The sequence below is a fragment of the Hyla sarda genome, chromosome 7, assembly GCF_029499605.1.
Source record: "Hyla sarda isolate aHylSar1 chromosome 7, aHylSar1.hap1, whole genome shotgun sequence".
Classification (NCBI taxonomy): Eukaryota; Metazoa; Chordata; class Amphibia; order Anura; family Hylidae; genus Hyla; species Hyla sarda.
This window is the reverse complement of record NC_079195.1, coordinates 36,756,813-36,770,043: the sequence shown is the minus strand read 5'-3', so window position 1 is coordinate 36,770,043 and position 13,231 is coordinate 36,756,813. Positions and strand designations below refer to the sequence as shown.

General features: G+C 44.8%; 1 protein-coding gene across 2 annotated transcripts in view; it reads left to right on the top strand.

Moving 5' to 3' along the window:
* Nucleotides 1–13,231, top strand: part of RRP12 (ribosomal RNA processing 12 homolog) — a gene marked incomplete in the record, with an annotated part of 104,250 nt that overhangs the window by 65,895 nt on the left and 25,124 nt on the right. For both annotated transcript variants that reach the window (XM_056528911.1, XM_056528910.1), the window contains 6 exon segments: nt 2,900–2,980; nt 5,428–5,533; nt 6,514–6,621; nt 8,881–9,038; nt 10,613–10,704; nt 11,212–11,370. In XM_056528911.1, the coding sequence (XP_056384886.1) occupies nt 2,900–2,980; nt 5,428–5,533; nt 6,514–6,621; nt 8,881–9,038; nt 10,613–10,704; nt 11,212–11,370 (704 nt within the window).

Genomic DNA, 13,231 nt, shown 5'->3' with positions numbered 1-13,231 from the left:
AAAATAAGAAAGTTTTAGGAGTCAGAAAACAGCAGTTTTAAAGGAGAACTCCCGATTATAAAACCTTATCCATTATCCTAAGGATAGAGGATAAGTGTCAGATCACTTCGGGGGTCCGACCGCTGGGACCCCTCACTGCACCCCCACTCCCCATTCCCGCACTGCATGGCTACCGTATATACTCGAGTATAAGCCGAGTTTTTCAGCACGATTTTTCGTGCTGAAAACACCCCCCTCGGCTTATACTGGAGTGAACTCCCCCCACCCGCAGTGGTCTTCAACCTGCGGACCTCCGGAGGTTTCAAAACTACAACTCCCAGCAAGCCCCGGCAGCCATCGGCTGTCCGGGCTTGCTGGGAGTTGTAGTTTTGAAACCTCCGGAGGTCCGCAGGTTGAAGACCACTGCGGCCTTCGACATCATCCAGCCCCCTCTCACCCCCCTTTAGTTCTGTACAGTACTCACCTCCGCTCGGCGCTGGTCCGGTCCTGCAGGGCTGTCCGGAGAGGAGGTGGTCCGGTGGGATAGTGGTTCTGGGCTGCTATCTTCACCGGGGAGGCCTCTTCTAAGCGCTTCGGGCCCGGCCTCAGAATAGTCACGTTGCCGTGACAACGACGCAGAGGTGCGTTCATTGCCAACGTACTTCTGCGTCATTGTCAAGGCAACGCCTCTATTCCGGGCCGGAAGCGCGGAGAAGAGGCGCCCCCGGTGAAGATAGCAGCCCGGAACCACTATCCCACCGGACCACCTCCTCTCCGGACAGCCCTGCAGGACCGGACCAGCGCCGAGCGGAGGTGAGTACTGTACAGAACTAAAGGGGGGTGAGAGGGGGCTGGATGATGTCGAAGGCCGCAGTGGTCTTCAACCTGCGGACCTCCGGAGGTTTCAAAACTACAACTCCCAGCAAGCCCGGACAGCCGATGGCTGCCCGGGCTTGCTGGGAGTTGTAGTTTTGAAACCTCTGGAGGTCCGCAGGTTGAAGACCACTGAGGGCGGATGATGAGAAGAGGATGATGAAGGGGGGGGGGGGTGTGGGATGATGACAAGAGGATGATGAAGGGGTGTGTGGGATGATGAAGGGGGGGGATGTGTGGGATGATGACAAGGGGATGATGACAAGGGGATGATGTGATGAAGGGGGGATGTGTGGGATGATAAGGGGATGATGAAGGGGGGATGTGTGGGATGATAAGGGGATGATGAAGGGGGGATGTGTGGGATGATGACAAGGGGATGATGAAGGGGGGATGTGTGGGATGATAAGGGGATGATGATGGGGGTCTGGATGATGACAGGCGGTGATGATGATGAGGATGTTAATGACGGGTCTGGATGATGACAGGGGGGATGATGTATTTCCCACCCTAGGCTTATACTCGAGTCAATATTTTGGGTTGAAATTAGGGGTCTCGGCTTATACTCGGGTCGGCTTATACTCGAGTATATACGGTACTCTCTGCATGTAAATAGCGGTGTCGACCACAGCGCGACGCTGCGCCCTCCATGAAGCTCTATGAGAGATGCAGCGTTGCACCTTGGCCATGTCCGGCTCTGCTATAGAGCTGTATAGAGGGGTCGTGTCAGGCGCAGCTTCGTGCCGTCGTCGACACCGCTCTTCATGCAGAAAGCGGGGACGCAGTGCAGGAAATCGGTGAGGGATCCCAATGATCTGACACTTATCCCCTATTCTTAGTATAGTGGATACGTTTTGATAAACAGGAGTTCTTTAAAATTGCTCTTTTTTTGACTCCTATAACTTTCTTATTTTTCCGCATACGGGGATGATTACTGACTCGCTTCGAGTGTACATCATGGTGTGCCTAGTACCAGGGCGCCATGACATACGTTTACGTCATATGTCCTCTAGGGGTTAATAACCTTCCTGAAATAGTGAAGTAGATTATGACCCTCTCTGTGTGCAGGGAAGTGTAAATATTAGGAGAGATCCCTCATCCACCCTTACATGCTTCTTTTGATGTGATGTTAAAGGGGTATTCCAGTGATTTTTTTTTCCATATCAACTGGCTCTAGAAAGTTAAATATATATATGTAAATTACTTCTATTAAAAAAAATCTTAATTTTACCAGTACTTATCAGCTGCTGAAGTTGGGTTGCTCTTTTCTGTCTGACAACAGTGCTCTCTGCTGACACCTCTGTCTGTCTCAGGAACTGACCAGAGTATGAGCAACTCCCCATAGAATACCTCTCCTGCTCTGGTCAGTTCCTGAGACAGACAGAGGTGTCAGCAGAGAGCACTTTGATTAGACAAAAAAGAACAACTCAACTTCAGCAGCTGATAAGTACTGGTAGAATTAAGATTTTTTTTTTTTATAGAAGTAATTTACAAATCTGTTTAACTTTCCAGGGCCAGTTGATATGAAAAAAAAAAAAAAAAAATGTTTTTTTACTGGAAAAATAGCTGGTCAGGCCCAAAAATAATTTTTTTCTTTTTTTGTCCAGGAAGGTGGTAATGTGGGCCTTGTTTGATGTTTTATTATATTTTCTGTATATTGTTAATTTAAGAGGTTTTTGAGTTAAACACAAAAAGTGTTAACGAAGTACCTAGAAATTGGCATCCAGTGGTCATTGGATTTTTGTCTATTTGTCCTTTAGAATTTGAGTCTTTTATATACGGACAAAGAATGTAAATTCCTATTTCAGACCTAATTGTGCAGCCGCTTGACAGCCTTTTGTTCCAGGTTGTTTTCTCCTTGAGCCGCAGTGATTGGGAACATTTTACTACTTGAATGTTGGAACAAAATGTAATTATGTCTCCCCGGTCGTGTCGAGTGCAGATTTCCACCGCGTCGGGCCTGTGTACTGATAACACGGGAGTATTAATGCACAGAACTTAGCAGGGAATGTGACTTTGAACTTTCTCTTTGCCCTTTTTTCGTCAGCCGCGTCTGAAGTGCCTGATACATATAGTCAAGCAGCTCACAGCCGACCATGAAGAATTCATAACATCTATCATCCCAGAGGTGAGGCTGCGACTACTTTCATGTATACAGCTCATTATACACATGACCCTGATGGTGCAACTTCCACATCTTCCACATCAGAAGACTTTTTACGCTTTCATCATTGACTGATATGATTTGCATAAGTGTCTTTAAGAGGACAACAGCTTTCTTAACTCTTTTACGTCCTGCGCCAGCTCCTGCGATATAATGTGGGGTCACGCGGGGATCCCGCGTCATATTGGGTCCGTCCCGGCGGCAATCAACGGACGAGACTCGCGGTGATGCCCGGTATTGACCCTTCAGATGCGACGATGCGCCGTTTCTGAAGTGAAACCGAAAGCATCTTGGCAGCTCAGACGGGGCTGTTCGGGACTGCCGCGGCATCTCGAACAGCTTGCAGGACACAAAGAGGATCCCTACCTGCCTCCTGGGTGTCCGATCGCCGAATGACTGCTCCGTGCCTGAGATCCAGGCAGGAGGAGTCGAGCGTCGATAACACTGATCAATGCCATGTTAATGCATGGCAGTGATCAGTGTAAGAGGTCAGTGTGTGCAATGTTAAAGTCCCCTATGGGAGCTATAACATTGTAAAAATAAAAGTGAAAAAGTGTTGAGATGTGTTTTAACCCCTTCCCTAATAAGTCAGAATCACCCCCCTTTTCCCATAAAAAAAAAAAACCTGATGTAAATAAAAATTAAGTATAATCATATACATAAACATATGTATTATCGCCGGGAGTGTAAATGTCTGAACTATAAAAATATATAGTTAGTTAAGTCCAAAATAGCGTTTTTTTTTGGATCACTTTTTATACCATTAAAAAATTAATAAAAAGCGATCAAAAAGTCCAATCAAAACAATAAAAACTTCAGATCATGGTGAAAAAAATGAGCCCTCATACATCCCCATATGCGGAACAATAAAAAAGTTATAGGGGTCAGAAGGTGACCTTTTTAGACATACATTTTCCTGCATGTAGTTATGATTTTTTCCAGAAGTCCGACAAAATCAAACCTATATAAGTAGGAGATCATTTTAACTGTATGGAGCTACAGAATAATGATAAGGTGTAATTTTTACCGAAATATGCACTGTGTAGAAACAGAAGCCCCCAAAAATGGCAGAAGCCCCCTCAAAATGACATTTTTTAATCCATTTTGGTCGCACAGTGGGTACCAGAGGTGGTTCGGCACCTATTGCAAGATCAGAGGCCCCCTCCAGTCTCGTTGCATCAGCCACAGAGGTAGTTGGGAAGCAGAAAACAGCTGAGGCAGCTATTTTAGTCAGTTTGCGTAACTGCTCTTGATGCATAGCACCGCCAATGCTATTTCCGTAATTCCCAAACTCATGACCTAATGGGTCATATGGAAAGGGGTTACCCAGGCAGTGACAGTGCCTTAAGTCATCCTCTTCCATCAAATGGTTAAAAAGCACTCCCAAATATTTTTTCACCCATATCATGCACACTCACCATGTCTAGTCATATAGCACCATCTGTTTTATTCCAGCATAGCAGCATCTATAAGTTTTATTGCTGTAACTGGGTCATGTGATCACAAGCCTGGTCCACAGGTAATGCCTGTAGTTCACAGGAAGCTGCCCCAGGACAGACCACTTCCTTTGACCCATTAAACACTGATTTTCTATCATCATCCCTCCCAGATCTATCTGTATACTACTGCTGCGATCTCTATGGGATCAGGATATATAGTAGTTATACTCCTCCCCTCTAGCTCTATCTGTATACTGCTGCTATCTTTATGGGATCAGGAGACATAGTAATTATACACCTCCTCTCCAGTTTTATCTGTTTACTGCTGCTGCTATCTCTATGGGATCAGGATATATAGTAGTTATACTCCTCCCCTCTAGCTCTATCTGTATACTGCTGCTATCTTTATGGGATCAGGAGACATAGTAATTATACACCTCCTCTCCAGTTTTATCTGTTTACTGCTGCTGCTATCTCTATGGGATCAGGATATATAGTAGTTATACTCCTCCCCTCTAGCTCTATCTGTATACTGCTGCTATCTTTATGGGATCAGGAGACATAGTAATTATACACCTCCTCTCCAGTTTTATCTGTTTACTGCTGCTGCTATCTCTATGGGATCAGGATATATAGTAGTTATACTCCTCCCCTCTAGCTCTATCTGTATACTGCTGCTATCTTTATGGGATCAGGAGACATAGTAATTATACACCTCCTCTCCAGTTTTATCTGTTTACTGCTGCTGCTATCTCTATGGGATCAGGATATATAGTAGTTATACACCTCCCCTCCAGCTCTATCTGTATGCTGCTGCTGTTTTCTCTATGGTGATCTGCATCTATAGTCTTATGCAGGGATACATCCGCTGCTCTTTCCTTCCTCTGCGGCTGCCATTATTATAGAGGAGGAGATTATAGCTGACTGCCATAGTTTTATATGCCAGTGTTATGTTTTTATTTTTCTCACAAGGTGATGATTTGTACCAAAGAAGTATCTGTGGGTGCGAGGAAGAACGCTTACACTCTTCTGGCGGAGATAGGTCACGCTTTCCTTCGTTTCATCAACGACACAGCAGGTAAGCCACATTTCCATATGGTAGTGTTTCCCAACCAGGGTGCCCCCAGCTGTTGCAAAACTGCAACTCTCAGCATGCCCGGTTGAGAAACAACGCCGTATAGCTATATATATATATATATATATATATATATATATATATATATATATATATATATATATAGCTATATATATAGCTATATATATAGCTATATATATATATATATATATATATATATATATATATATATATATATATATATATATATATATATCTATATATATAGCTATATATATAGCTATATATATAGCTATATATATAGCTATATATATATATATATATATATATATATATATATATATATATATATATATATATATAGCTATATATATATATATATATATATAATATATATATAATATATTAGCCAATTCAACAAAACAGCAGCACACCGAATAAGATGAAAGCGTGTCAGGCTTTATTCATCAGATGCCATGACGTTTCAACCGTCTCCCATGGTCTTTGTCAAGGCTGTGGGGGGGCCCCTGACCCAGGCCCGACCAGCGCGCACCCGTGTACATCTCTGGGAGTGCGGTCCTTCTTCGGATAGAGATGTGGAGATAGAGAGATATAGAGAGGTGGAGATGTGGATATATATTGATAGATAGATATATAGAGAGAGAGAGAGAGAGATTTTTATAGCTATATATATTTTTTATATATTATATATAGCTATACAGTGTTGTTTCCCAACCAGGGTGGTTATAACTGTTGCAAAACTACACCTCCCAGCAGGCCATGACAGTCTTTGGCTGTCCAGGCATGCTGGGAGTTGTAGTTTTAAAACAGCTGGAGGCACCCTGGTTAGGAAACAGTGGTCTTAATCGGTCATTTAAAGCCAAGAGATTAAAACAGCTCGATCTGGGACACTAAGAGGGGTATGGGTGATGATATGTAGATGTTAGTCTGTTTATATCTTGAGTTTTGGTTTCCTCTTGCAGAAGCCCTGGACCGATACCTAGCTGTTGTCTATGCTGGGTTGACTGGTTCCGTCACCATGATAACATGTACAGTCCTTACCCTGACCAGACTCATATTTGAGTTCAAAGGTAGGTAAAGCATCCTGGATATGTACAATGAGAGCGGCTCAATGCTGATCACCCCATGTCCTGCTCCTGGCACCAATGTAGTGTTCTTTATTAGCCGTTCAAATGAAAGGCTGTCGCTAAAATACAAGCCCGAGTCCACCAGAACAGGGGCTGCTTGTACATTCTGGTAGGGATCACTATTAGGGGACCCCACTCTAAAAGGCTATTTGAATAGGGATCACCTTTATGAGAAAAACTCTAATCTGATGTTCCCAGCCTTAACCCTTTCATAACGCAGCTTTAAATTTTTCACCTACAGGGTCATATGAGGTTGATTGTTTTATGTGGGCGAAATTTTACTTTGTAATTAAATCACTTATGTTATTATAACAGCTATGGCTTTTACTACATTTAAAAAAAAAAAAAATTATTTTGTTAGGAAATAAGCATGCTTTAATTTGTCCTCTTCTGACCCTTATAACACTTCATTTTTCCCTATACAGGGCTATATGATGGCTCATTTTTTTTGTTCTGTGCTGTGTTTTTTTTATTTTTTATTGGAGACTAGGATAGGACTTTTTGATCTATTTTTATTTATTATTTGTATATCAAATACCCACAAATCAGCAATTCTGAACTTTGTTTTTTTCTTTACGTTTACTCCATTCACTGTGCAGTTTCATTAATGTTATATATTTCATTAATGTTATGCATATATTTCCCCCCCCCCGCTATTTTATTTAGTCACCATGGAGGACTATTATCTCCAATCATTCGATTGCACATACTGTTCAGTGCTATGCCATAGGCACAGTATTGATCAGTGTTATTGGCGCTCCAATTATACAGGCTGCTGGGGCTGTCTCTATTTCTGGAGCACAGGTCAGCAGACACGGAGGCAGGTAGGGACTCTCTGATCGTCATTCCAGATGATCGGGACCCCGTGATACCTCAAAGTGGTCTCGACCGGCTAATTTATTCTTTGTGATCAACTTTGATTGTGGAATCTAAAGGGTTAGTTCCAGGAATCGGCACGATCGCCACTGCCCAGCATTAGAGGTATCGAAGGACAATGTGGAAAAAAAGCAAAAAAATTCAAAACGGGTATAGTGGAGGCGCTGCTCAGAAGGCGAAATTACAGGATAGACTCAGGTAGTGCAGGACAACAAAATTTTATCAAGAATGTTTAGGACAACGCGTTTCGGCATCTGCTGATTCCTTCCTCAGGTCCACTTAGCAGTTCCCGAACTTCATTGTTGTTCAGTGTAGAAGTGCTGGATCGTGATCCTGCGTAGTGTCTGCACCGCTGCTGGTATCAGCAGCCCCCTGATTACCAGCAGTGGTGCAGACGTGACACAGGATCACGATCCAGCACTTCTACAATGAACAACAATGAAGTTCGGGAACTGCTAAGTGGACCTGAGGAAGGAATCAGCAGATGCCGAAACGCGTTGTCCTAAACATTCTTGAAAAAATGTTGTTGTCCAGCACCGCCTGAGTCTATCCTGTAATTTCGCCTTCTGAGCAGCGCCTCCACTATACCCGTTTATTTATTTATTTTTTTCCCACATTGTCCTTTCATATTGTATATCGGCTTCTAGCCTAGAAGCCCGATGCCGGTAGGAGTGCTGCAGCTCGTCTAATACAAAGCACGTCGTCCATTACCTAAGGGCTGCACAGCCTCAAGTGCGGCCCTACTAAGGTTGGTATATCACTGTTTGGTGTGGTGAAGGGTGCACATCAGTAAATATACCTACTCAGGGAGCGCCCCCTGTATCTCTTTTTTTTCTTCCTCTTATCCCAGCATTAGAGGTGAGTCCTGGCTGCTGATAGAAGACATTTGTCTAAGAAGTGAGCGCAGGGCTGTTATTACTAAAATATGTAAATCAATGTCATTTCACATATTTGCGTATTCCCGCCCATGACCTAACTTACCGTCATAGGGCAGGAAAGGGTTAACCAGCTCATCCGACAGATATCCATCCCAATTTCCCCCATACACAGAAAGGCTCGGCTTGGCTGGCTGTGCATGGGTTCTAGATGGAGAGATGGAACGAAGCCACTGCCAGTATCCTCTGGTCGTAGCACATCTCCCAAGAAATAAAGGCTAAACATGACCAATCCTCCTAATCACTTACATAGTCTCTTTACACAGTATTTGTTCAGCAGGTTTGACCGACGTCCTATGTGTGTATGGTGCCCTTTTGGCTCTGGGTACAGTGATACACTGGACTCTATCTGATTAGTGTCTAAATTCACGTCTCCTATTTCTAATGGCAGATCACATGGGGATACAGGTGATTGAACAGTTGTTGAAGAACGTCTGCCTCTTGTTAAGTTGTAAGACGAGGGAGGTGGTGAAGGCGTCTTTGGGCTTCATTAAAGTCATCATCTTTATCGTTGACCTGAAAGTTCTCTCCAGGCACCTGCAGATGATGGTAAGTCACATTGTAGTGTCATACTCTCTCATTTTCTTTCAGAAGACCTACCCCATAAAAGACTGCATCAGCACAGCTACTCTGACTTGGTTTTATGTATTAGTGCTCTGGACAGGGATGTGGAAATAAAAAAATATATGTATATAAAATATAAAAACTACTTGTCCAAGGGAGTAAAATGGGAACACAATCTATCCACAAAATAATTTTAAAAAGTACCTGTCACCAAATACACTGTTCAGGCAATGTTCCATAACTACTTCTAACAATCCTCCAGCCCTTAAAAAAAAATTCAGAGCTTTAAAAAGCTATGTATTATACCTTTATTCTTGCTCACATAGTGAAATCTCCCAGCACGAGAAAGTGGGTATTTCCAAGAAGGCATGACATCACTGAAGCCTGCTGGGGGACCACTTCCGCCCTCACATGGTTGCAGCGCTGTGATGAATAGAAGACCTTTGGCTCTGTGCATGTTTCAGTGTGTGTTGCCATCAGTGAGGCTCTCCTTCAGCTGTCAGTCTGTGTGGCTTTCTGTGAGAATCTGTGGAGCTTTCACTTTCTGTGCAGCTGACAACCTCCAGCTGTTGCAAAACTACAACTCCCAGCATGCCCTTTGGCTGTCCGTGCATGCTGGGGGTTGTAGTTATGCAACAGCCTCAGGCACACTTTTTCATAACTACATAACTACAACTCCCAGCATGCCCAGACAGCCAAAGGGCATGCTGGGAGTTGCAGTTGTGCCTCCAGCTGTTGCAAAACTACAACTCCCAACATGCCCTTTGGCTGTGCATGCTGGGAGTTGTTCTTAAGCAACAGCAGGAGGCAAACAGCGCTTACACTCCTGCTGTTGGATTCCTCCCCCACAGACCACCGGGACCGCCACCTTAGAGACCACCGCCGCCACACCGGACCCCGTGTGAGCCTCCTCCCCCCCACCTACAATCACCCCCTTCCTCCACCGCCGACCTCCTCCTCGTCAGGACCTCCTGATCTTGTCCACTTACGTATTGCTCCCATACTGCCCAATGAAGAAACAAAACACCACTCGCCTATCCTCTGTTCCCCTGCAGCTTCATGTACTCCTCCCCCTGCGACTCTTATTATTTCTGTATGCGCAGCGTTATGCAGATGCTGCACGGCTCCATCCCGTTACTGCAGAAGCGTCTTATAGGCGCACACAAAGTTTTTAAAGTGGCACCCATGGCATCCGGGGCATGAGTCCTGGCTCCCAGAGTGGCGCCCTCATTCCCTGGGCCCTCTAAACCGGTGGTGCCTGCCTTGGCTCTACTTGCCCAAAGCAGGACTAAATGCCTGCAGAATTCACCTGTCCGGCACTCGGAACTGCATGTCTGGGGCCGATATGATTTCCACAACCTTGTCTGGATAATTATACCTGTAGTAGATGGTCTAAGCCAGTGTTTCCCAACCAGAGTGCCTCCAGCAGTTGCAAAACTGCAACAGCCTTCGACTGTCCGGGCATGCTGGGAGGTGTAGTTTTGCATCAGCTGGAGGCACCCTGGTTGGTAAACACTAATTTCTTGTTATAATTATCTGGTCTTTTGATAAATCTGTAGATGGAAGCCATCGGAAATATAAACCAGGACATGAGACGCTATTTCCGTGTGAAACTAAAGAACATCTTTACAAAGTTCATCCGCAAGTTTGGGTAAGTTTATAGGGTGCGCTGAGAGAAATGGGCTTGATAGTGGATGTTACCTTCACCACACACTTCTGACAGCTGGAAACCTAAAAAAAACAATGTCTTCCCTGCTGTGTGCACTGTGCGTAGGTTTACATTAAAGGGGTACTCCGCTGCTCAGAGTTTGGAACAAACTGTTCCGAACGCTGGAGCCAACGCCGGGAGCTCGTGATGTCATAGCCCCGCCCCCTCATGACATCACGCCCCTCAATGCAAGTCTATGAGAGGGGGCGTGACTCCCATAGACTTTCATTGAGGGGGCGGGCTGTGACATCATGAGGGGGCGGGGCTATGATGTCACGAGCTGCCAGCTCCAGCATTCGGAACAGTTTGTTCCAAACGCTGAGCAGCGGAGTACCCCTTTAAGGTCATCAAAGGTGACTGTAGTTCGGATTCTTTCCTTCAGTTACACATTTTGCTCTTTGTTCGCACTTTTTCGGGTGCGCAGTGATGATCTTTATTCTTTATTTCTAGGTTCGAGTTGGTGAAGGATATGCTGCCGGTGGAGTATCACAAGGTGCTGAACAACATCCGAAAGGCTGAAGCTAAAAACAAGAAGCAGAAAGCTCTAAAACAGGCCGCATCGGAGGGAGAGGAAGATGATGGAGAGGGAAGGAAACACAAGGGAGACGAGTAAGTGACTGGCAACAGGCAAGTAAAGGCCTCATACTGTAGGTTAAACCCACCAAATTTGTCTAATTCAATGTTTCCCAACCAGGACGCCTACAGCTGTTGCAAAACTACAACTCCCAGCATGCCCGGACAGCCTTCGGCTGTCCGGGCATGCTGGGAGTTGTGGTTTTTACAACAGCTGGAGGCACCCTGGTTGGGAAACACTGGTCTAATTTGTATGATGGCCTCCAGACTCTACCCCGACAGATGATGTTGAGAAGAGTCTGACATGTTGGATTTCATCGGCTCTATCGCTTTGTTTTTAGAGAGAAATGCCACCACCAGTCTGCCAGCAGCTTACCCTTCTTTCCCCAATAAGGAACACATGTTCAACCAAGCCAAAAATTCAAGTGTATACGGCAGTATTTTCCAACCAGGGTGCCTCCAGCTGTTGCTAAACTACAGCTCCTCACATGCACATAGTTTTGCAACAGCTGGAGGCACCATATTTGGGAAATACCGGTATAGGGGGATCCGGGGAGATAGCTGTTGGTTAAACATTTGTGCCGACAAATAACTATCTCTTCCAGTCAGCATGGCCGAACGTTCATTCGTTATATATGAAGGGTGGAAGAAAGGTTTTGCCATTATTGGCAACATCTTGCGGCCGTTGGCCACTGCATGCTGGTGTGGTTTTGTCCACATGCAATTGAGTGCCTGCTTCCCGTCCCTAAAGTTACACTTCCAATGTGTAATACCTCTCCTTAAAGGGGTACTCTGCCCTTAGACATCTTATCCCCTATCCAAAGGATAGGGGATAAGATGTCTGATCGCGGGGGCAGTCACGCCCACTTCCATGCCCCCTGTATCGCCCGACTTCAGGCACTGAGCAAAGTTCTCTCCATGCAGCAGATGATACGGGGTGCTGCAGGAGAGATCACAGGGGTTCCCAGCAGCGAAACCTCCGTGATCAGACATCTTATCCCCTATCCAAAGGAGCAGAGTACCCCTTTAAAAGGGATTATCAAGGAATAGAAAAACAGCACCACCCCTGTCCTCGGGTTGTGTGTGGTATTACAACTTGACTCCATTCACTTTAAAGAGTGTACCTGTCACCAAACTAAACTTTTAATATATTGTTCCTTATGTAATTATAAGACACTTTGCTATTTACTTACTGTTAAAATTCTAAACCTTTATATGTTTTTAACGTGATTGAAAAAAAATGGCCACTAGGTGGCTCTGTTCTGTTCCCCGTACAAGTCAAACACTTATTTGGTCTCCTCCCGGCCTGGCAGGAGACCAAACTCAGGAAGTGCGTGCGGGCATGGTGAGGTATAGGTCTCGCAGGCTTCAGTACCTGCTGGAGAACACCCATTTTCTCCTGCCAGGAGCTCACACATTGTGAGCAAGGAAAAAGGTATGATACACAGCTTTTTAAAGCTCAGAATTTTTTTTTTTTTTTTTAAGGGCAGGAGGGGTGTTATGAGTAGTTAGGGAATGTAATCTAAGTTAGTTTAAAAAATATGGGTTGATGACAGGTACTCTTTAATGAAATAAAGCTGCAATACTACAAACAAACGGAGATTGGGTGTGGTGCTCTTCTTGGAAGAAATCAGCTCTTTCTCATCCTTTGTCATCCGGATAACTCCTTTAATTTAAAAATATTTCACATCTTCTCTGATATGCAGTCCAAATACTGTATACCAACAAGTTGTGCGTCCTTGTTCTGATATCTCGACACAAACCAAAGTGCCCCCTCCCCCTTCTGTGTTAAGATCAGGTGGTGCGGTTTGGCTTTCTTCACTGCGATATAAGCTGCATGGCTTTTGGTCTTTCCTCTGGTGGGTCGGGACTCCTGCAATGATGGGAGGTGGAAGGG